This window comes from Thalassophryne amazonica, chromosome 17 (assembly GCF_902500255.1).
Source record: "Thalassophryne amazonica chromosome 17, fThaAma1.1, whole genome shotgun sequence".
NCBI classification, from domain to species: Eukaryota; Metazoa; Chordata; class Actinopteri; order Batrachoidiformes; family Batrachoididae; genus Thalassophryne; species Thalassophryne amazonica.
This window is the reverse complement of record NC_047119.1, coordinates 58,695,874-58,721,176: the sequence shown is the minus strand read 5'-3', so window position 1 is coordinate 58,721,176 and position 25,303 is coordinate 58,695,874. Positions and strand designations below refer to the sequence as shown.

Below are 25,303 nucleotides of genomic sequence, written 5' to 3'. Positions count from 1 at the left end.
CGGTGAGGTAGCTGGAGATCCAAGTGACCAGGCAGGGGTCCACTCGTGTCCTAGTCAGTTTGTCCTGAAGCACAAGGGGCTGGATGGTGTTGAAGGCACTCGAGAAGTCCAGGAAGAGAATCCTCACCCTGCCACTTCCCTTATCCAGGTGTGAGTGGACTCAGTGTAGCAGGTAGATGATGGCATCTTCCACACCAACATGTACCCTATATATAAACTGCAGACCGTCCTGGGTATATTGCACCAGGGGTTTGAGGAGGCTGAGGAAGAGCCGCTCCAACGTATTCATCAGGTGTGAAGTGAGTACTGCTGGTGTGAAATGACAACTGTGGACAATGTCAGGACCTGATTCTCTGGACACGTCCCAGAGCTAATAAGGGAAAATGGTGCCAGATTTCATATGACGCTGAACAATCACTTGGCAGCGTCACGATCAGGCAGGTTTTGCAAATATTATATTCCCACAATATCTGAAACTGCCAGGCTGCTCTTTCATGCATCATTATGCTTACATTTCCCCTTCTTGTTGGACAACAGATATTGAACAGCGTAAATCACACTGAGTTTTAACACTCACCATGCATGTCCATCATCCCTGGAGAAGAGCTGTTCTCTGGAGTTGTCACCTCTGACCCATACTTCTCGTCTTTACCCTTCTTCTTATTCTTGTTCTTCTAAAGTGGGAACAAATGGTCACAAAATTATAATGCAATTAATGTGCAACAGAATACATACATAAGAGGTCTGTTAGAAAAGTATCCGAACTGGAATCCCGCTGGAACAACCAGATCATTTCCAACGTGAAAGCTTTGTTGATCCGGGACCTCGTCTGACTTTCACAAAAAGGCAGAAGCGACGGACAGAACTCCTCCGCACGTCTGTCTTAATGTGCCGGAAAAGTGCTGATGTCCACGTCTTTTCACAATTCCTGTGCTAGTCAGATGACATACTGGATCAAGACAGCATCCAGTTTAAAAATGAACGACACATTTCACAGTTACAGGAGTTTTTGTCAAGGAAAGAGAAGCTGCTCCACCGCGCGTCGCGGTGCAGCCGCTCGGCGCAAAGCAACGCCGTGATGAAGCCTCACGGGACATGTTCTGGCATGTCCAGCTCATGCATAATCACAATCGGATATTCACACGACTGGAAAGCAACCGGAATCCGTCTGAAATCCACCTGAAAGCTGTCCTGAGAGACCAACACCGAGGTGGTTTTGTGCCACGTAATGAACGGAGCCATGGCGTGTCCCTCCGCTTTTCTTTCCATGAAAGAAACTCCTGTAACGGTGGAATGTGCCGGAAAAAGTGCTGATGTCCACATCTTCTGCCTTTTTGTGAAAGTCAGACGAGGTCCCGGATCAACAAAGCTTTCACGCTGGAAATGATCTGGTTGTTTGTGCGGGATGTCAGCCTGTCGATGGGGGCCGCGCTCTCAGCAGTTGTGGGCAGTCCTTAAAGTGGCAGTAACACCCCGTAATCTGTTTAATCCCCATAAAATCGTCCCTGAAAGCCATATTAATTTTTCGAAGGGTGTCCACCTGGAGGTCTCTCACAGTTTCTGGAAAAAAATTGATGCAGCAAAGCTCCAAATCGTTCAGACATTTATTCGCAATAAAAAATAGACGAGAGGGGTGGACCACACCTCACACAAAGCCTGCTCACAGGCGAATGACGCAACCGACAGGCATGAAAAAACTCACGCATGCGCACAAGGGTTCAAGCTTGTCTGACGCAACACACGTGATTCAAATCCATATGGTTTTTTTTTTAAAATAATAAGGTCGGATACTTTTCTAACAGACCTCGTACATACACACACACACACATATACGTGTGTATATATATATATATATATATATATAGACACGCATGCGAGGGTAAACTCACATCATCTGATTTGGGCTCCATCACTGGCACCCACTTGTAGATGCGAAGGGACGTGTCGCCAACAGTCACCCATTTCTTCTCCCTGTGAGAAAGAAAGCCGCTTGTTCAGAGACTCTGTGGCACCGAGCACCTTATCATACACGCAAAAGCACTTCGGGATGTAGCATGAAAACTTGGAAAGCAAAATCTATAAGCAGCATGCGCGCGCACACGATTGTGCTGTACTGTCAATGTCACAATGAGGTTGTAATGAATGATTGTCATTGCTGATTCATCTGTTGACCGTTTAACAAACTGATCAATTAAGTCTATAAAATGAAGAATAACAATAAAGCCAAGCTCATAGTCTAAATGAACCCACAATATCCTGGACAAATGTTGGTAAGTGTACCATTGACAAGTGACCGGTAGAATGGCTCAAGCAGATGGTCACCCCTTTGAGTTTGGTCTGCTTGAGGTTTCTTCCTCAAATCATCACAGGGAATTTTTCCTTACCACTGTCACCTGTGTGCTTGCTCTGAGGGTTGGTAAGGTTAAATCTTACTTGTGTGAAGCACCTTGAGGCACCTTTGTTGTGATTTGGCGCTATATAAATGAAATGAAATAAATTGAATTGAAATGGAATTGACTGATGTTGGCCTTTGAGCTTTTGGCCCCCAAATCAATAGGGTTCTTGTGGTCATCAAGTGTGGCATCAATCAGGCAATAAGGAATGAAGTTATTGCACACAAAATATTTTTACAAAGTGTGTTCCAGTGACCTTGACCTTTGGAGCCTAGAATCCTTCAGCTTCTTTGGGTCATGGTTCATAATGCATGCAGTACGTCATTTCACTTTGATCACACAAAAACTGGGGAGAGCTGATATTTGCCGCTTGGTATGCTTATGTATTTTGGGTCAAGGTTGAACGCTGTGAAAATAAAGTTGATAAGACAAATATTTTTGGAAAAATTAGCAATTATAGCTAACCAGTAAACAATGGACATTGTGCTGCAATGCACCGCCGGAGTTCGGGGCTTTGCGGTTTTAAATGTTGTTATTGTGGTTCATGTTAGTTTAACAGTGATGTTAGTGCTAATGATTTGTGTTTTTGTAGCTCAGTGGTTTAGCCAGTTTAGTTAAGTCTCATGTTGGTACCATGAGTGAAATGTGTAGTGGTTTTAATGTCTTTTGTCACAGTCTTTGTCAAATTAAATGCACCTCCTTATAGCAACTGTGCCTACGTGCAACTTCGATCCCAGAGAAACTGTGGACAGCTGACATTTACAGTAGTGTTCAGAATAATAGTAGTGCTATGTGACTAAAAAGATTAATCCAGGTTTTGAGTATATTTCTTACTGTTACATGGGAAACAAGGTACCAGTAGATTCAGTAGATTCTCACAAATCCAACAAGACCAAGCATTCATGATATGCACACTCTTAAGGCTATGAAATTGGGCTATTATTAAAAAAATGTAGAAAAGGGGGTGTTCACAATAATAGTAGTGTGGCATTCAGTCAGTGAGTTTCTCAATTTTGTGGAAGAAACAGGTGTGAATCGGGTGTCCCCTATTTAAGGATGAAGCCAGCACCTGTTGAACATGCTTTTCTCTTTGAAAGCTTGAGGAAAATGGGACATTCAAGACATTGTTCAGAAGAACAGCGTAGTTTGACTAAAAGTTGACTGGAGAGGGGAAAATTTATATGCAGGTGCAAAAAATTATAGGCTGTTCATCTACAATGATCTTCAATGCTTTAAAATGGACAAAAAAACCAGAGACGCGTGGAAGAAAATGGAAAACAACCATCAAAATGGATAGAAGAATAACCAGAATGGCAAAGGCTCACCCATTGATCAGCTCCAGGATGATCAAAGACAGTCTGGAGTTACCTGTAAGTGCTGTGACAGTTAGAAGACACCTGTGTGAAGCTAATTTATTTGCAAGAATCTCCCGCAAAGTCCCTCTGTTAAATAAAAGACGTGCAGAAGAGGTTATAATTTACCAAAGAACACATCAACTGGCCTAAAGAGAAATGGAGGGATATTTTGTGGACTGATGACAGTAAAATTGTTCTTTTTGGGTCCAAGGGCCGCAGACAGTTTGTGAGACGACCCTCAAACTCTGAATTCAAGCCACAGTTCACAGTGAAGCATGGTGGTGCAAGCATCATGATATGGGCATGTTTCTCCTACTATGGTGTTGGGCCTATATATCGCATACCAGGTATCATGGATCAGTTTGGATATGTCAGAATACTTGAAGAGGTCATGTTGCCTTATGCTGAAGAGGACATGCCCTTGAAATGGGTGTTTCAACAAGACAATGACCCCAAGCACACTAGTAAGCAAGCAAAATCCTGGTTCCAAACCAACAAAATTAATGCCTCGCAGATGTGAAGAAATCATGAAAAACTGTGGTTATACAACTAAATACTAGTTTAGTGATTCACAGGATTGCTAAAAAGGCAGTTTGAACATAATAGTTGTGAGTTTGTAGCGTCAACAGCAGATGCTACTATTATTGTGAACACCCCCTTTTCTACTTTTTTTTTTACTAATCTTGTTGGATTTGTGAGAATCTACTGAATCTACTGTTTCTGTGTAGGCTCTCAGTTATCCAGGTGGTTTCCATAATAGAGAAGCTTGAATCTTCGACTGGACTGGGTTGCTTGACGCGAGGACGTTTCGCTTCAAATCGCAGAAGCTTCCTCAGCTAAAATTCTTGCTCTGGAAGTCTGACTTCTGTCTGACTCTTGTAGAGAATGAACAGAAGCCAACAAAAGCTGGAATTTTAAACCTAACCAGACCCCTCCTACTGAGAGGCAGACTGCTATAGGCTAGTGACTAAACAATAGCTCTAATTAGCAACTATTGTGCTCTAGTTAGCACTCTCCTAATGACAGGGCAGCTGTCCCTCCTAATGATGGGATGGATGCCTTTCTTGATGGCTCCCTTGATGACTCTCCTGATGACGTGAATGACTCATTACCATGAACAAAAGACTGAAGCTCCTTTGACCTGAGTACCCCATTGTAAACAGGGGACAAAGCGTGTCTCAGACCCCCTCCCCGGTTAAGGCTGGGTTTCAGACGTTTCACAAAGAATGCCTCCTTGACCCCTCTCTCAAACCATTTCTTCTCTCTGGCTAATATTTTAACTTCCTTGTCCTCAAACGTGTGGTTATTGTCTTTAAGGTGGAGATGAACTGCAGACTGAGGTCCACTGGCGCCCTCTCTGCGGTGCTGGTATAGTCTTTTGTGTAAAGGTTGCTTAGTCTCACCTATGTAGTGTTCGTTACAGTTTTCCTGACATCTGATAGAATACACTACATTGCTCTGTTTGTAACTAGGGATCATGTCCTTAGGGTGAACTAATTTCTGTCTCAAGGTGTTAATCGGTTTAAAGTAAACTGGGATTTTGTGCTGTCTGAAGATCCTCTGTAGTTTTTCCCCTACTCCTGCTAAATAAGGGAGAGACACTCCTCTTCTTCTTGTCTCCATCTCCTGTCTATCTGGTCTCTTTGTTCTCTGGGACTTCTGCACTTTGTCCAGGGACCATCGTGGGTACCCACATACTGTGAGGGCTTTCCGGACACGTTGTTGTTCTTTAGTCCTTCCCTCTGCAGTTGTGGGCACCTATAGGGCTCTGTGTTGAAGCGTCCTGATCACCCCGAGCTTGTGTTCAAGGGGGTGGTTTGAGCCAAAGGCATTCTTTGTGAAACGTTTGAAACCCAGCCTTAACCGGGGAGGGGGTCTGAGACACGCTTTGTCCCCTGTTTATAATGGGGTACTCAGGTCAAAGGAGTTTCAGTCTTTTGTTCATGGTAATGAGTCATTCACGTCATCAGGAGAGTCATCAAGGGAGCCATCAAGAAAGGCATCTATCCCATCATTAGGAGGGACAGCTGCCCTGTCATTAGGAGAGTGCTAACTAGAGCACAATAGTTGCTAATTAGAGCTATTGTTTAGTCACTAGCCTATAGCAGTCTGCCTCTCAGTAGGAGGGGTCTGGTTAGGTTTAAAACTCCAGCTTTTGTTGGCTTCTGTTCATTCGTCTCTACAAGAGTCAGAGAGAAGTCAGACTTCCAGAGCAAGAATTTTAGCTGAGGAAGCTTCTGCGATTTGAAGCGAAACATCCTCGCGTCAAGCAACCCAGTCCACTCGAAGATTCAAGCTTCTCTACTACTGAATCTACTGGTACCTTGTTTCCCATGTAATAATAAGAAATATACTCAAAACCTGGATTAATCTTTTTAGTCACATAGCACTACTATTATTCTGTGCCTGTGCAAACACCGCAGAGCTGTCTTGTAATGTTATTTTTTTTTTGTTGTTTTGTTTTTAAACTTAATTTGTGGGTGATTCTTTAACTACGGGCACTATTGGCCTTGTAAATGTAATTTCCACCACACCATTGCCTTACAATATAAAGCGCCTTGGGGCAACTGTTTGTTGTGATTTGGCGCTATATACATGTGCTCTGATGTGACTGTTTATCTCCATAGAAACTACCCAAACAATCTTTCATACAAACTGTTTAAAGGGACATTACAGTGTTGTGGTGGAAATTACGGCAATAGTGTGGGACAACTACATTTTGTTTAAAAAAATCACAATAGTTGTATGACACTGAATACCCCAATTATGTTTTGATTATTTTACTGATATTTTATTCAGAGATATTTTAAAACATTAGAAAAAATGTTTCTTTACCATTCATTTTTATCATTGAAGATCAAAAGTCTGGGTGTGGGACAAGCACAAAATGGCAATATTTGCATATAATGATGCTGAAAAAAGGTGAAAAAGTCATCATAGACTACTAGAACAAATTTCTTAACACACTTTCATTGTAAAGATAACTATAAAAGTGTATCAGGTGATGCATTACATGAGAGCTTAACAACCGGATAGTTTGCTTAGTTTTCATAACATTAGCGTTTCGTTTGACTGTCGTCCAACTTTGTTCAACCTCCCAAGTCCGACATCTTAAACGAAGGTTGACGATATCTGAACGAATCAATAACTGAAGCTTCAACGACCTGAACAAAACATCTTTGTATCTCTAATGAATCGTCCATGTTTGGGATGAAAAAGCGTTTTCATACAAAAACAATAGCATTAAGAACATTTTAGCGACTACTTTATTTACGCACGTTTCAACCTTTTGTGGCTGCCTTGACTGCATGTGCGCTCGGTTTTATACCCACTTTCTGTCACGTCATTGTGAATGTTTCATTTTGATTTTGTTTAAAGCGTCAAGGTTGATGTTCACTTCGTTTTTCTTTTCGTTTTGAATTCTGTTCGAGTTTGCTTGATTCACAGGCTTTTCTGTGATGGGAAATGTGCAAGATCTGTCGTCCACATTTCTCAATGATTTTTGATTTTTATCCTTTGTCGCCGTGTGCCATGTTACCGGGGCATAATATTGAATGATTTTTCCAAAATTCATAACTTTGTCAAAAAAGATCAAATTTCTTTTGTATTTGAAAGCATTATGTAGGATGGTATACTTTATCGAGTGACGTTTGATCCGGATTACAGATCTTGTGGCCACTTAAATTTAACATTGAAAACCCCACTTAATATATATTTTACATAATATCTTAATCAAATGTGCCCCAATCACTCTTATAGTTGAAAGTCAGATGCAGACTGGCACTCACTATAGCCTGACAAAGACTGATCCGAATCAAATCCGGATTGTGGACAATTGATTTTAACATTGAAACGCCCTTTTGATGTATATTTTGTATTATATTTTAGCCTACGAAAAGCCACTTCCAATGGGAATTGGACCGTGAATATTTTTTCCAAGGTAAACATTTGTGGAATTGGAAACTAGTGTTGGCGGAGTTTTGCACTCTGGTTCTCCAGTTGTGAATGTAACATACAGTAAATACTTTCTATGTTATGATAATATCATGAGCAATGTATCTGGTAAAAAAAAAAATGGAATTTGTCTTTTAACTCTGAACTCTTCTGTGAGTGGTGTCTTCTACCACAAAGGCCCTGATAATATACAACCTCATCACCAAGATTCCAAATCATCCAGGCAGAAGGTATTCAGAAGATAAAAGTGACTGGAGTTCTTGTTAGTCTTCAAGATGATTCACCGCTCATCCAAGTGTCTTCTGTCGTCAAATGTCCGCTGGCGTAAAAATCTAGTTACATACTCGGGGAGAGAGTAGCTCACCAAACAGGATTGTCAGCTCAACAACGGAGTCAAGAGACGTTAAAGCTCGTTTGTCCCCAAGAGGATTGTTTGCCATGTTCTCCTTGATGTTTGAAGTGCCCTGGAGTGTTTAATCCCCTTTGTCCTTTCAATGAAGGTAAACTCTAAAAGCGATGGAGAGACTGTTGAGGTTGTCCAACGCTGAGCTCTATTCTTCGTCTTTATGGAGGACAAACTGACTCCAGGTTTGGGGGGGGGCACACTTGTTTTGATTAAACGCATAAACACCATCTGAGTGTGAACTCAACTGCCCAATTAAATTTCTTCATTAAGGGCTCTGCCTTCCCCTAAACTCAGGAAATTCTCATTTAAAACAGTTTTCCCATTTGCCTGGGACGTTTTTGACAAACCAAACGAAGATAAGGTTTATTTTTTTAATTAGTTTTCCGATATTGTGCCAGCTTTTTTAATAATAATAAAATAGCCTCAACTTTTTTGCTACTTTGTCTGTTCAAAAAGCAACACAGAATTTTTTTTTCTAACATGCAAATAAAGATAAAAACAAAAAATACATTCCAAAAGAAGCATTAGGACTGCCTACGACTTTCGCAAAATACTCAGACATCAGACATGCTATGCATTATGTTTTGACTCATTTTAAAACTAAATAACACCTCCAGAATGACCCAAAATTAATTAATACTCAAACTGTGCACAGTGTCATTGGGTCATGAGTTCATCTACACGTTGCTGTGACACATCTGTCCACTAGATGTCACCAAAGTAGTGTGTTAAGCACCTTAAATTAGTGGGTCTGACTCAAATTGCAAAGTTTCAAAAAGTCACATTCATGACATTAGTAATTTTATGTCCATAAAGTGTCAGAGTGCTGTGTACTAAAATTTTAAATTAATGAAGATCGGCCAAAATTTGAAACCAACATTTCAATGAAAATTAAGGAATTTCACTGAGTGGTCGCTGTGTGCGCCCAACATACAAACACAACTTATCCAGCCAGAGTCAACATTACTAACGTGCTATAAAGCCATTAAACTGTATACAAAATTAAAGTATACATTCAGAGCTTTCTGTAGTATGGAGCTACAACTCTGCCATGAATTTTAGTAGAGCCACAAGTCCTCACTGGGGGGGTGGGGGTGGTGGTGTAACAGGAAGACACGTAATGGGAACGAGAGGAACAGTAGTAGCCAGTAAACCAGTATGTCTGGTATTTATATTGTGTATCTGTATTTATATTTGCTGTTTTTCTTTTTCACTTTTGATACTCTGTATGCTTCTTACCCTGTGTGCTGCTATACAATGCTACTGGAACCTCAATTTCCCTGAGGGAGTCTTCCCAAGGGATCAATAAAGTTCTATCTAATCTAATTCCACTTGTAAAGTGAGATTTTTCAATTAAAACTTTTGTACCCGTTTCCATGGCACACATGATATACTGGCTATACATCACAGTGGGACTGATAGAACAAGTTCAAGCTAATTCCAAATGTATCCACTAGCTTGTTATTAATTTTGCCTTTGTATGGACATGTGGTTAAAAATGGACCATTCCTTCATCAAACAACAGTGTCCAGAATCCACAACTTCATACAAATGAGACAAGTAGCTCTGAAAGACGGAGACAGAGACCAGAACTACGTCCTTCACAGCAGCCTCAATCCTGACTGTGCCATCTGTTGTTAACCGTGTCATTTTTCTATTATTAGCATTGCCGAAGCAGAAAGATGCTAAAACAACGGCGATGTCTGTGTGTCCGTCCAGAGCAGTTATCGTCACAACGCAAAGAAATTTCAACCTAACTCTGTGGATAAATTCAGTGGGTCATCCTCTCGCAACACAGGCCACACCAAGGTCATAGGATAAAATCCAAGGTTATCTAAACGATGTGGCGATATCTTCAAAACACAAAGAGCATTTTTAATCAAACTTGGCAGATAAACTCAGTGAGCCATCCTCTCACAACACAAGTCATGTATAGGCCAAAGATCAAGATCAATCCAGAAACAATAATGCACTGTATTTTCCGGAGTTTTTTTTTTTTTTTTTTACTAGATTGAGAAACCCTGCAAATTATATACAGGAAAAAAAATTTAAATCACAATTCACGACCACAAATTTTCTTTACACTTGAAATGAGAAACACACCATTAAACTGACTATTCATTTTTAAAAACGAGAGAGGTGGACACTTCTTAACAGGGCTTGATTATTTTTAGCATGCATTTAAAACAGAGTCGGGTCATAATTAAAGCGCTCTTTGAACGAGTATCATCATGGAGTCACTATTTTGAGCTTTTGCTCATGTTGGCTCCAGATAAAATACAATCACCAGTCATGCTCACTTTGAGCAAATAAATATGAATAAATGTCTTTATCAAACAACATAAAGTGTCTCATGACACAAAGAATGCCTGTGTGTGTGCTGTTAGGGCGCAAACAAACAGACATCCATGTCTCTGTGTGTGTGTGTGTGTGTGTGTGTGTGTGTGTGTGTGTGTGTGTGTGTGCGCGCGCATGCTATTAGAGCACAAATGAACAGATGTTCATTTTCACAGCAGAGTAACAACACGAACAGTAAACAGATAAATGCACTGTGAGCTGATTTAAAATGAAACATACCATAAGTTTGCACTGGAACACTCTGTCACTTTAGGAAATGTTCCAGACAGAATCCGACGGAGGGCAATGCTGAGCTCAAAAAGTCCATAAAACGTCTGAGTAATAATCCACCGTTAATTATTAAACGGGGAAGAGTAAAAGTCCCAAACAGCTGAATGCGCTCTGGAAAGAGATTCAAATAACACAGTCTGTCTTTCGGACAGGCACCGGGCTGTTTTCATGGATCTCCTCAGCTACGGGGCCCCATTTTGTGGTCATAGGGAGAAACCACCCGCGAAGCAGCCCGCCGGTCTGTGCCTTCAGCCGATCCCGGATCGGTATTGGGTTCCGTAATTCACATATCATAGAATACTGATCCAACCCACAACATTTTCCGATACCGGAGAAGACCCCCTGTGAATCCTCTCACCTGCTGTTGTTTGCTCTCTGCTTGTTTACTGCTGAGCGGGAGGAAGGGAGAAGGTTTTCTGAAGCTGGGCTGTTTGAGAGAGCTCTCTTCTGCAGTGTTCTAGCTGCAGTTAGCAGCAAATTTTTGCTCTGCTTTCGGGTTCAAATTGTCTGTTCGTCAAGCACGGATTTTCCAAAAAATTAACTGAATTGTTGCTGAAAATGGGTGCTAAAAAGTTAGCCGCTTCTCTGTCTCAAGGCTGTAAAATGCTATGAAAACCCAGTTCAGTGTGCAGCCAGGGAGGAGATGAACAAAGATTCTGTCCGCTGAAAGGGAAAAAGTCTCCATTAAAATTCTGCCTGTGAGCGTCACTGATAATACATTTATTTTACAGTTGAAAGGCTTTGTGCTTTGCAAAAAATCAAAGTTTGTGCAGCATGAAAACCTGTTTTCGAGAGGAAGAAAAAGAGCGAGAGACAGAGGGAGAGAGAAAGCGAGTGAGAGAGAGAGAGAGGGACAGGCAGAGAAAGAGAGAGAGCTGTCTTTTCTCTTTAAGTCTATAAAAAAAGGCTATAAAAGTCTATAAAAAAAATAAAAGTACTTAATTATTTCACCAAGACATCACATCAAGGCTTTCATCTTAGACGCACCTTCTGGCAAATTTTAGCTCAACTTTCAGGTCTCCTTTTTAAGAAAATCCTCATAAAAAAAAAAAATCAACAATAATGATAACAATAATATTTTATTATAATATTATGATATCAGATCGGAAAAGTATCGGTATTGGCAGATATCCAAATTCAGGTATCAGGATTGGATCAGAAGAGAAAAATTGTGGATCGGTGCATCCCTACTTCTCACCCAAAGTTAAGTGTGGGGCTAAATCTGCCCCAAGATGCCTTTCTTCAGGAAAAAAAGAAAAGCAGAAATGCCAGAATAAAATTACAAAAGAAAGAAGGAAAAAAACAGTTCGTTGTTCCGTAAAAATACCCTAATGCAGGGGTGGCCAAGTTCGGTCCGCAAGAGCCACATTCCTGACACTCTTCGTTGTCTCCCTGCTCCAACACACCTGAATCCAATGAAAGACTTGTTAGCAGACTTTTAATGAGCCTTTCATTGGATTCAGGTGTGTTGGAGCAGGGAGACAACTAAGAGTGTCAGGAATGTGGCTCTCGAGGACCGAACTTGGCCACCCCTGCCCTAATGTGTTTTTAACTGGAAGACCACACTTTTGAATGAACTTTTTATTTATTTATTTATTCATTCATTTAGAAGGAACCTTATTTCGACTTATTTGAACGTACAAGGACAGCTCTTTTAACAAGAAGAAAATTAATGGTGAGTTGATTCTATAAATATACTAAAAAGCAGTTTAAATGAAATTTAAATTACAACCCCAATTCCAATGAAGTTGGGACGTTGTGTGAAATGTAAATAAAAACAGATTACAATGATCTGCAAATCCTCTTCAACCTATATTCAATTGAATACACCACAATATACCACATACGAGGGCTGTCAATAAAGTAACGGTCCTTTTTATTTTTTTCAAAAACTATATGGATTTCATTCATATGTTTTTACGTCAGACATGCTTGAACCCTCGTGCGCATGCGTGAGTTTTTCCACGCCTGTCGGTGACGTCATTCGCCTGTGAGCACTCCTTGTGGGAGGAGTCGTCCAGCCACTCGTAGGAATTCCTTTGTCTGAGAAGTTGCTGAGAGACTGGCGCGTTGTTTGATCAAAATTTTTTCTAAACCTGTGAGACACATCGAAGTGGACATGGTTCGAAAAATTAAGCTGGTTTTCAGTGAAAATTTTAACGGCTGATGAGAGATTTTGAGGTGATACTGTCGCTTTAAGGACTTTTCACGGTGCGAGACGTCGCGCTGCGCTCTCAGCCGCCGTCATCAGCCTGTTCAAGCTGAAAACCTCCACATTTCAGGCTCTATTGATCCAGGACGTCGTGAGAGAACAGAGAAGTTTCAGAAGAAGTCGGTTTCAGCATTTTATCCGGATATTCCACTGTTAAAGGAGATTTTTTTAATGAAAGACGTGCGGACGGGTCCGCGCGTCGGGACGCAGCCGCCGTGACGCTCCGCCACAGGAAAAACACCTCTGTTGAAAGCCTTAAGGACAAGTTGGAACATGTCCTGCCTGTTAAACAATTTCTCATATACTCACTCCACTGAAAGCCATCAAAAGCCGCCTGGATTTTACAAATGGTTATCAACACGGAGGTGTTTTTCCTGTGCCGCCGCACCGCGCCGGCTGCGTCCCGACGCGCGGATCCGTCCGCACGTCTTTCATTAAAAAAATCTCCTTTAACAGTGGAATATCCGGATAAAATGCTGAAACCGACTTCTTCTGAAACTTCTCTGTTCTCTCACGACGTCCTGGATCAATAGAGCCTGAAATGTGGAGGTTTTCTGCTTGAACAGGCTGATGACGCTGCCTGAGAGCGCTGCGCGACGTCTCGCACCGTGAAAAGTCCTTAAAGCGACAGAATCACCTCAAAATCTCTCATCAGCCGTTAAAATTTTCACTGAAAACCAGCTTAATTTTTCGAACCGTGTCCACTTCGATGTGTCTCACAGGTTTAGAAAAAATTTTGATCAAACAACGCGCCAGTCTCTCAGCAACTTCTCAGACAAAGGAATTCCGACGAGGGGCTGGATGACTCCTCCCACAAGGAGTGCTCACAGGCGAATGACGTCACCGACAGGCGTGGAAAAACTCACGCATGCGCACGAGGGTTCAAGCATGTCTGACGTAAAAACATATGAATGAAATCCATATAGTTTTTGAAAAAAATAAAAAGGACCGTTACTTTATTGACAGCCCTCGTAATACAATAATGTAAAATACATCAACAACCATATTCCCAGAACAACATGAGGTGGTACAACCTGGTTTTCTGCAGAGATTTCTGATTTCCTGGGATGAACAAATGTGTCAGACCTCTAATGTTAATTATATCAAGTATTTTTGTCAAGCAAAGTAGAAAAAAAGGAGGCTTACTTAAATGTTTTCAATCTTCATGAAAGATATAATAAAGCACAAATAAATGTAAACACGCACACACTCCCATGTGAAAACTTCTCACACATGCTACACACATTTAAGATTAGCCATGACATTATTACAACATTAAACTGATACTATCCTATCAGTATAGAAAATGATCTGTGTATTTAATGTCACACTAAAATAGCACAACTGCTGCAAGCACTGCAAACTGCTACTGTTAATTCCTTCAATTCTGTATTGTATCGTGTCGACCCATTAGCTGACATTTGCCATTCATCCCATTATTGGTATTATATTTTGTCTGCTCCTATTTCAGGCTGAAATTAAAAATGTGCTGCTGGGGGCACAGATGAGGAGAAGGACACGGTTATCAGGGAGCCAGGAGACAAACCAGGCAACCGGCTGATACAGAGCTCACTCTCAGATAAACGTGGGGTTGTTGGACCACAAAGAAAATGGGCTGGTGAATCAGGACTGAAACCATCAGACCTGTAAACCCAAAGAAATGCTCCAACCAAGTTCCTCTTTTGCAGCACTAACTCAAGAGTATAAACTGATTCCTAGTAATATTGCCTAGCATTTTTGAAATTATGTATTTAATTTTTGCTGGAGCCATTTTACATTATTAATTTGTACAGATTTGTATTTATTTTTTCTCGGGGAGGGGGCGTTATTTCATTTTAGCTACACCCACTGGCCAATTCATTAGTTATACCTTGCTAGTACCAGGCTGGACCTGTTCTACCTTTCGAACTGCCTTCATTTTGTCCTGACACAGATTCAACAACATTCTGGAAACATTAAGATCCACACGACTGACTGAACTGTTAATGTAAGACCGGAAGGATTCATATTTTCAGGTTGTTTCTGCTCATTTCTGAGCAATTTTATAGCAGAAATTCAAAGTAATCAGATCAGGCAACATTTATCCAGTGTTCCATTGTCTAATTTTGTCGAGTCTAGAATTTTAATCGCAGTGGACATAATCATGAAAATGTGATGGTGCTCTCCTCTGCACTGTGCATTTGTGGCATGGCACACATTTATTAATAAGTCCACATTTTAATTTCGGAGTTGGCGGGATGAGATGTGTACATTGTGATTAGGACAAGAAATCTTTAGCTCCTCACTTTCCCTTGCGCTTTGCACCGTGGTGCATACTGCGCATTCAGCTTCTATAAACTGCAAAGAACAAAACAAAAAACACTTATGCATTGAACAAAAAGAAGTCGGTGGGACTGCAGGCTGCGCTTTGTTTAAAAGCAAAAACACAAGGAGAGACAGCGAGACAAGTGCAGTTTGAACACAGAGAAACTCAGGTCAAAGTACTGTATAAAGCGCCTTAAAAGCAGATACTTCTTACCCTCAGTACAGTGAAGTCATCAACACTAATTGTACTGGGTTAACAGAGCGATTTGGACCTGCTCTACGCCCGTGTGGAAAAGAAACAGAAAAAACTTACAAGAAGTTACATCGGTTCCAGTAATAAACTTTATATTTGACATGTGTTGTGCTTATAAGTCTCAGTTTGATATTACACATATCTACTAAGGATTCTGTATGTGGAATTACTGTCATATATTGTTCTTGTAAGTTCCCAATTTATATAAGTCACATATTGTATAAATTTACTAAGGATCTTATATCTGGTTTGACTGTCACATGTATTACTTACAAGTTCCAGATAGAACAGATATAAACTAGATAGATGCCATTATCAATTCTGCTTATCAATCCAATTCCTGAATTTTCTGTGTTCTAAAAGTAGGCTTTACAGGTTTTCTATGTCAATAACATGTTACTGAGTCTTAAAGTAAATAAATATGAAATTGGTCACTGGATCCTTGATCTCTCGACATCAATAAAAATAAACAAAATCTGTAGTTTTTGTCAAAAGTATTTCCTTTCAGACATTAATGCCATAAATCTAACTCCATACCTCTGAGCTGAGCTCTTGCAAACGGCTGTGCTGCAAGTCAACAACAATGCAGTATGTCTCATTTTGGGAGGAAAAAAACATTTTAGTCTGTTGTGTGTGTTACAATGTTTAGAAAGAGGTGTCATTTGATTTAAACAGTGATTCCCTTTGAAGTTATTAATTCCGACCGGACTCTTAACATGTCTCGGCAGAGAGCAACGCACCGTTTGGAGCTGTGCAAACAGAACAGAGGACAATTCTCGTTTCTTGCTCGCAACAAGACAAGAGTCCCAATTAGTGACTTTAATACACACAAAAGTGACTCACGATTGACATTTTTAAATGGTTTTGAGAGGGGTAAAGAAGCGGACTTGATGCTTCTGAAAAGCAGCGAAGCAATGAAACAACGAAGCAGCGGGTCAGAGGACTGCTTCGTTGTTTCATGCTTCAAAGCGGTGCCATTACAGAAGTGGTTGATTACAGACCTGCTGCAGGATCTCCAATCAACGTAAAGAAATGATCATTTTCTCGAACAAACAACGGCCTGTCTGAAGGACTGATATGAGAATCATTAAGCAAAAAAGCTATTGATGTCGGTGGATCAAATCATTTCTTAATGATTCTCGAAAAGAACTGGTTCATAATACCCATCCCTTGCACCCTTTCCCTGAAGAACTCTGGGGCACCACTGGGGAGGGCATGCCTCACATGCAATTGTAACCTATACTGTCAAAATATGACATAGTTTAAGCAATTTCATTATACTGGAGAAACCAGTAACATTCAGCCGTGGTAGATGGAGGCTACTGCTGCATTCTGTTTACCTCAGATGTCATCAGTTCAGTTTCCACACCTCCATGATTTTGGAGTATAGCGTATGGTTGGATGGTATCCAATTTCTGACGCGTTTAAACATTCCGCAAATTATACCCCAGTATGTGGTATTTCTGTCTCGTGCCTACAACGGGTTGGGGGTGTGTCATTTGTCATGTTGTCTTACCGCTGCATTTAATTATAGGCACTTTCGGGCTTTTAAAGTAGTTTTAGGTTTGTGGGCAGTTGTGGGTTTCTTTAACTACCTATCTTTTATTCTCAACTCTGTGTTGTTTTGTGACCAGTTTTGGACACCTACCTGGAAGGAAAAATCCTTGGAAATGTTTGTTGTTGTTGTTTGTTACCTCAAAATTTCTGATTACTGTTAAAAAAAAGTTTAGAACACTTGTAATTAAAATAGCTAAATCAATAAATGGTTATTTAGAAACCTTTCATCTGTAAATTAAATCCACCTGTTATTTCAGATTAGATAATTTCTTGTTTAACATAAGGAACCTTGGACATTTATTTTTAGACAAATAAAATAACATGGAAATTTGTACATTTTTAAAAGTCTGGTAGATTATTACTTGATAGTTCAAGCTACCTCAAGGAGAAGTACACTGTTTAAGTGATAAATAATAAAATAAGGTAATTAAAATGAAAATATTATATATTTAGCATTTGTTCATTGTTCATTCAGTTTTTTAAAGTATCGGATCGGGACTCGGTATCAGCAGATACTCAAAATCAGATGACTCGGAATCGGAGCCAAAAAAACCTGATCGGGACATCCCTATATAAAATGTCATCTTTTGTCATAAATTGGCGGGATTGTCTGTCTAAACTTGAATGACTGGACTGATCTTATATACAGGGCCAGTCATTCAACACGAATGGGTATCGGTACTCTTTTGCTTTTACGTTCATATTTGGGAAGAAAAAGGTAAATTAGCCAATTCCATTTATGTTTCCACGGTTTCTGGGTGGAATAAAGCGGTCGCTTGCTTCAAATGGCTGGTCTGCTGTGCCCTCTGATGGCGTCACACAGAAGGCAGGCTGACCGCGCCTCCTGCACAGAGCATGAGACAAGAGGGATACAGTCTGAGGACGTGAGCTGCGCTACTTGCTGAAACGTCAGTGACTTATGGAAACAAATATGCCGATGTGTATAGTCACACTATGCAGAGTCGTACCGTGAATTCCGCCTACAGCTCTGCGCAGCGAACTGTTGAGTGTGTACTGTATGTTCAATACGAATATATGTACTTTGACACCCCTACAATGCAGATCATTGGAGGAGAGTGAAAATTCTCCCAACCGCATATAGAAAGAAAAATCAACACAGAACACATTGCATTGTCGACATCCTTTTTCTTTTCTTTTTGTTTGTTTTTTGTTGATAAACACTTTTGGCAGCATTAATACAGGGATAATTTTTGCACAGCAGCGCCTGGCTAATGTGCTTTGTTTTGTAATTACTTTTAATGTTTGCTTACTGTTACTTTCACAAGCATTATCTCCATGTCTGTCCTCATAGAGGAGCTCCAAAATTTCAGGAATATAACTGTCCCACAGCTGAAAAACATTTGTCGCTGTAAGGGGTGTTCCCTGTTGTGGAAAACTACACTGGGAGCCGGTGAGTTTAGTGGCAAAAGTCACACAAGTTTATCTGATTTTACAGAAGTCTGACCAGAATCAGAATCGCCTTTATTGTCATTGTAATTTACATTGCAACAAGATTTGAGTGCAACTCCAAAAGGTGCTTTTCTGAGGTGTGAGTAATCGTTAGCCAAATAAAAGATCATGAAATTTAACAAAATAAATTATTTAAATATATGTACAACTAAAATAAAATGTGGACAAAGTAAAATGTAAAACGAGAATTATGTACAACTGTGGAATGATACTGCATGGGAAAATATTGCACATGGGTACAGATATTGCACAAGAACTTTGAAAAGTGCAGATTAATGTGGTTTGTTATTGTTCAGTGCAGTGATCGCTCTGGGGAAGAAGCTGTCCCTGAGTCTGTCTGTCCTAGTTTTGATTGACCTATACTGTCGGCCTGAGGGTAATAGGTCAAACAGGTGGTTGCTGGGGTGGGATGTGTCTTTGATGATGCTGGCAGCTCTGCTGAGGTAGTGAGAGCTGGCAACGTCCTCCAGGCTGGAGGACAGAGTCGATGAGAAAGCGACAGCGGATAACTGTTCAGACTAAACAAGCTGTGACATGGAACTTGAAAGTAGGCATGGGCCGGTATGAGATTTGGACAGTATGATAACGTGGGCAAAAATACCACAGTTTCACAGTATTATGTATAACTTTAAAATGTGCTTTAAAAGCATTATGGCTATTTCCATATGAAGCACGCGTGATTCAGGCACACTAATTGACGCGATGTCTACCGCTAAGAGCACTATACCACTGATAACTTTAGAGAAAATACCAAAATGATAGTCTCTCTTTTAGACATGTAGCATCTGCCCCGTGGGAAACATGACTTACTTCCTTAAGGGAGAAACGTGGCTGGAATAAGGCCCGGAACTCCGGATGCTCAATACTTGGCCCAGCTTAACCAACAAAGTGCTTGAAATAAATGTATTTGTCCTTCTTGACATGTTTGTGGGAGAAATTTGGTCGACCACAAGCACGACTCGAGTCCACCGCTTGTACTTCTCAGTGGTTTCAAAGATGGGATAAAATTTACTCCTTCCATGTAATCCTTTGTGGGTATCTTGAATCACTCCGCGTCCGACACAGGCCATAGCTACGGTGCTTTGTTACCACTGTTTTTAGCTTGAAGGGCTTTTCTGCAGAAAAGAAAACGAAAAAGCCGATTTGGTCCTTTTAGACGGAGGGAAAAGTTCAGTGTAGGCTTCGCCTCCTTCAGCCATGATACAGAGCTAACTAACATTAGCTGCCTGTTTGTAAACAGACAGAGGTGCTCGCCGGTGGAAGGGTGGCAGCGGCTGCCTCCGCTCTGCCTGTCAAGAATTCTCATAACCCGCTCATACCGTAGGGACGGTATAAGGGAAAATTTTAGTGGTTTTGATACCATGGCTTTTTCATACCGCGGTATACTGTGAAACCGGTTATCGGCCTATGTCTACCTGAAAGGGCTACTAGCCGTTGGTGTCAGCAATATTAACGTTTACCTGCTTATTGACTGTGGACGGACAAATGAAAGAATCAAGCAACACAAACCTGACGATGGCTATCAAACGTTTACTGACCGTAATTTGGAACTTGTAGAACTTGAACATATCAAAAGGGATGACGACTTTGCTTACAAATGAAACTGTGTGAATACGGAACAGTGCCAGACAGCAGAATAATATTCTACGTGGCTGCTCTGTACAAACAGCAGAAGTAAAATCAGTGGGAGGCAGTTGTGTTTCAGGGTATGTATTTATTACTACTTTCTTTGTGCTTTCTGAGTACATCGTGGGTTAAAAAGGAGCTGGAAACAGAAATAGGTTGGTCGGCCAAAGTTGGAGAATTCAGGCCAAAACAAATACTGTGGCCCCTGTGGCGGTACATAAGTACTTATACGCAGTGGGGAGAATTGACCAGAGCAGTGCGGATAATCGGCTTAATGATTGTTAAGTAAATTCATAAATGGCCAAGACTGATAAATTGCATAAATACACAATGTGCATTTAAAGTGAACCACAGTCAGCTGTTTAAACGGCACTCGCCTTTGCAGGCATAGAGCCGGATGGACTGCTGCCTCGTTAGGGCTCATAACATCAGATCTTAAAGTTCAGAGTTCGTTGTATCCCCCCCTCCCAAAAAATTGCCAGTACTCACACATACTTAAACATCCCTTGTTTATTGTTTCAGCATTCTAAAGAGACAGCGAGACAGAGAGAGAGCACTTCATGTACTGTTTTTGAGAAAGGAGCGCATTTCTAAAAATAAATAAAAGTACTTCATTTAGTCATATTTGGAGTCAGTTTGGGTCAGTTTATGTAAATTGTTGGAGTCAGTTTGGGTCAGTTTGGGTAAATCGTCGCACTGCTGTGCTCACGTTCAGGTGCAGCCTGACTGACTGAGGATTGCACCGACCACCTGCGCTTACGGTCCAGTGTCAGGGGAGTGCTGAATAATTACCCAGGAAAAGAGAAAGGGATACACTAAATTTGACAATCGCTGTGATGGCGCAACGACATTGTGCCATTGCTTAGGGAGAGCCCTGGACTGTTATTTAAAAACGCAAAAGTACTTTTTATCTGATTACTCGATTAATCACCAGAATACTCTATTACTAAAATAATCGATAGCTGCAGCCCTACATTATATTACATAAAAAAAAGCTGACTTTGGGTTGATGTAGTGTAATGTAAATGTATCTAGGGCCTTGTGGGGCCCCAGAAACCAAATTAAATTTTCATCTACTGATACATTTTCAACATCTCCTGGAAGAAAAAATCTCAAAATTAGTGCATATTTAAATGATCCTAGATTCGACCTTTCATTTGAACCATCAATGATCATGTTGAAATAACACAATACGACGTGGAAGTAGGACCTGGAATGATTTTCCTTTTAATTGTAAACCAAATTATGCATTAACTCAGAACAATTAAACTACATGAAATTCATGAAGACTGAAAAGACTGTTAAACCATGTCAAAAACCACAGCTAAAGATTGTAGAATATTTTAAAAATCAGGGTAAAATATCAATAACATAACTCAGCCACATGGGGTGTGCAGCCAGTACATTCTGAGTGCCGGTCCCAAGCCCGGATAAATGAGGAGGGTTGCATCAGGAAGGGCATCCGGCGTAAAACAAGCCAACCCAACTATGCAGACTCAGAATGGAATTCCCATACCGGATTGGTCGCGGCCCGGGTTAACAACGTCCGCCACCGGTGCTATTGCCCAACAGGGTGCCGGTGGAAATTGGGCTACTGCTGGGCGAAGATGACGAAGAAGAGGAGGAAAACGTTGCCACGAACAGCGGGAGAAGAAGAAAACTAGAAGGGTGGAAATGACAGTGGGGACTTTGAATGTTGGTAGTATGACTGGTAAAGGGAGAGAGCTGGCTGATATGATGGAGAGGAGAAAGGTAGACATATTGTGTGTGCAAGAGACCAAGTGGAAGGGAAGTAAGAGCAGGAGTATTGGCGGTGGGTACAAGTTGTTGTACCATGGTGAGGACAGGAAGAGAAATGGTGTTGGGGTCATTTTAAAGGAAGAATATGTTAAAAGTGTGTTGGAGGTTAAGCGAGTGTCTGACAGGGTGATGAGTGTGAAGTTGGAAATTGAAGGGGTGATGATGAATATCATCAGTGCATATGCCCCACAGGTAGGTTGTGAGATGAAGGAGAAAGAAGATTTCTGGAGTGTGTTAGATGAGGTGGTGGAGAGTGTGCCCAAGCATGAAAGAGTGGTGATAGGAGCAGACTTCAATGGGCATGTTGGTGAAGGGAACAGAGGTGATGAGGAAGTAATGGGTAGATATGGTATCAAGGATAGGAATGGGGAAGGACAGATGGTAGTTGATTTTGCAAAAAGGATGGAAATGGCTGTGGTGAATACCTACTTTAAGAAAAGGGAGGAGCACAGGGTAACGTATAAGAGTGGAGGAAGGTGCACACAGGTGGACTACATTCTTTATAGGAGATGCAAGCTAAAAGAAATCACAGACTGTAAGGTGGTAGCAGGAGAGAGTGTCACTAGACAGCATAGGATGGTTGTTTGTAGGATGACTTTAGAGGTAAAGAAGAAGAGAGTGAGAGCTCAACAAAGGATCAGATGGTGGAAGCTGAAGGAGGAAGACTGTTGTGTGAAATTTAGCGAGCAGGTGAGAGAAGCACTGATTGGAGGGGAAGCCATTATGGACAACTGGAAAAGTACTGCAGATGTGGTGAGGGAGACAGCTAGGGCAGTACTGGGTATGACATCTGGACAGTGGAAGGAAGACAAGGAGACTTGGTGGTGGAATGAAGAGGTCCAGGAAAGCATAAGGAGAAAGAGGTTGGCGAAAAAGTTTTGGGATAGTCTGAGAAATGAAGAAAGTAGACAGGAGTACAAGGAGATGTGGCGTAAGGTGAAAAGAGAAGTGGCAAAAGCAAAGGAAAAGGCATATTGCGAGCTGTACAAGAAGTTGAATAGTAAGGAAGGAGAAAACGACTTGTACCGATTGGCCAGACAAAGGGACAGAGCTGGAAAGGATGTGCAGCAGGTTAGGGTGGTAAAAGATGCACATGGTAATGTGCTGACAAGTGAGGAGTGTGTGCTGAGAAGGTGGATGGAATATTTTGAAGAGCTGATGAATAAAGAAAATGAGTGAGAGAAAAGGCTGGATGATTTGGTGAGAGTAAATCAGGAAGTACAAGAGATTAGTAAGGAAGAAGTGAGGGCTGTTATGAAGAGGATGAAGAGTGGAAAGGCAGTTGGTCCAGATGACATTCCAGTGGAGGCATGGAAATGTCTAGGAGAGATGGCAGTAGAGTTTCTAACCAGATTGTTTAATAAAATCTTGGAAAGTGAGAGGATACCTGAGGAGTGGAGACGAAGTGTGCTGGTTCCTATTTTCAAGAACAAGGGTAATGGGCAGAGCTGCAGTAACTACAGAGGCATAAAGCTGATCAGCCACAGCATGAAGTTACGGGAAAGAGTAGTACAAGCTAGGCTTAGAAAACAGGTGAAGATCTGTGTGCAGCAATATGGTTTCATGCCAAGAAAGAGCACTACAGATGCAATGTTTGCTCTGAGAATACTGTTGGAAAAGTACAGAGAAGGCCAGAAAGAGTTACATTGTGTGTTTGTGGACTTAGAAAAAGCTTATGATAGGGTAACAAGAGAAGAGTTGTGGTATTGTATGAGGAAGTCTGGCGTGGCAGAGAAGTATGTTAGGGTAGTGCAGGACATGTACAAGAATAGTGTGACAGCGGTGAGATGCGCAGTCGGAATGACAGACTCATTCAAGGTGGAGGTGGGATTACACCAAGGATCAGCTCTGAGTCCTTTCTTGTTTGCAGTGGTGATGGACAGGTTGACGGATGAGATCAGACAGGAGTCCCCGTGGACTATGATGTTTGCAGATGACATTGTGATCTGTAGTGAGAGTAGAGGGCAAGTTGAGTCTAGTCTGGAGAAGTGGAGATATGCTTTGGAGAGAAGGGGATTGAAAGTCAGTAGAAGCAAGACTGAGTACATGTGTGTGAATGGGAGGAAGCCCAGTGGAATAGTGCAGTTACAAGGAGTAGAAGTGGTGAAAGTAGATGAGTTTAAATATTTGGGGTCAACTGTTCAAAGTAATGGAGAGTGTGGTAGAGAGGTGAAGAAGAGAGTGCAGGCAGGGTGGAGTGGGTGGAGAAAGGTGGCAGGAGTGATTTGTGACCGAAGAATATCAGCAAGAGTGAAGGGGAAAGTTTACAAGACAGTAGTGAGACCAGTTATGTTGTATGGTTTAGAGATGGTGGCACTAACAAAAAGACAGGAGGCAGAGCTGGAGGTGGCAGAGCTGAAGATGTTGAGATTCTCTTTGGGAGTGACAAGAATGGACAAGATTAGGAATGAACATATCAGAGGGACAGCTCAGGTGGGACGGTTTGGAGACAAAGTCAGAGAGGCGAGATTGAGATGGTTTGGACATGTGCAGAGGAGGGACCCAGGGTATATAGGGAGAAGGATGCTGAGGATGGAGCCACCAGGCAGGAGGAGAAGAGGGAGACCAAAGAGGAGGTTCATGGATGTGCTGAGAGAGGACATGCAGGTGGTTGGTGTGACAGAGGAAGATACAGAGGACAGGGTGAGATGGAAACGACTGATCTGCTGTGGCGACCCCTAACGGGAACAGCCGAAAGACAAAGAAGAAGGTAAAATATCAATAACATACCTAATAGTAAAAAAGCCACACTTTCTTGTGTAAATTCCTGTAAATCCACTCAAAGCCACAGTGTCTTTTTTCCATGAAAAAAGTCTACACTAATAAAAACTAATTTACATTGTTGTGTAAATTCATTTTTTTCAAAGTCTAGATTAATGAAAGAAAAAAGGCACATAATCTTTTTTGAAATCCTGTTTGAACAGCACAATGTTTATTTTCCACAGAGAGAAAAAAATTCTTACCAGTTCACTTTTCCCATTCATCTTTCAGGTGTGTTCATGAAGCCAGCAACAATTCCACGGATTCTTATCCTTATCACACTTTTTCAAACTGTCTTTCTCGCCATCTTCGCTCTGTCTGATGTCGCTTCGTGACACAGACATGCTGCAAAATTCTTCTTTTAAAAACTTGAAAGTTCTAAAAGTTTGCGATGTCCACATGCTACGTTTAGCTAAGCTTCGCACAGGAGCCACACAGTGTCACTGCAGCAACCAACCAGTCCTGCTTTACGACAGCTGTCGTTAACAGCTACACTTTGAGTGGCATTTATTCTCCTTGAAACTCTGCGGATCTGAGGAAAATGATTTGTATCTGTAACACACAGATCAGTGTCCGCGTTCTTAT

At 41.3% G+C, this 25,303-nt stretch overlaps 1 protein-coding gene across 3 annotated transcripts in view; it reads right to left on the bottom strand.

Annotated features, from left to right (window-relative positions):
- The window catches only part of bcl7a (BAF chromatin remodeling complex subunit BCL7A), a 52,166-nt gene that overhangs the window by 13,361 nt on the left and 13,502 nt on the right, over positions 1-25,303 (bottom strand). For 2 of the 3 annotated variants that reach the window (XM_034191436.1, XM_034191438.1), the window contains exons 2-3: positions 1,890-1,971; positions 578-674 (exon numbers count right to left, since the gene is read on the bottom strand). In XM_034191436.1, the coding sequence (XP_034047327.1) occupies positions 578-674; positions 1,890-1,971 (179 nt within the window). The remainder of the gene's footprint in view (positions 1-577; positions 675-1,889; positions 1,972-25,303) is intronic. The other variant, XM_034191437.1, reaches the window with a different exon arrangement.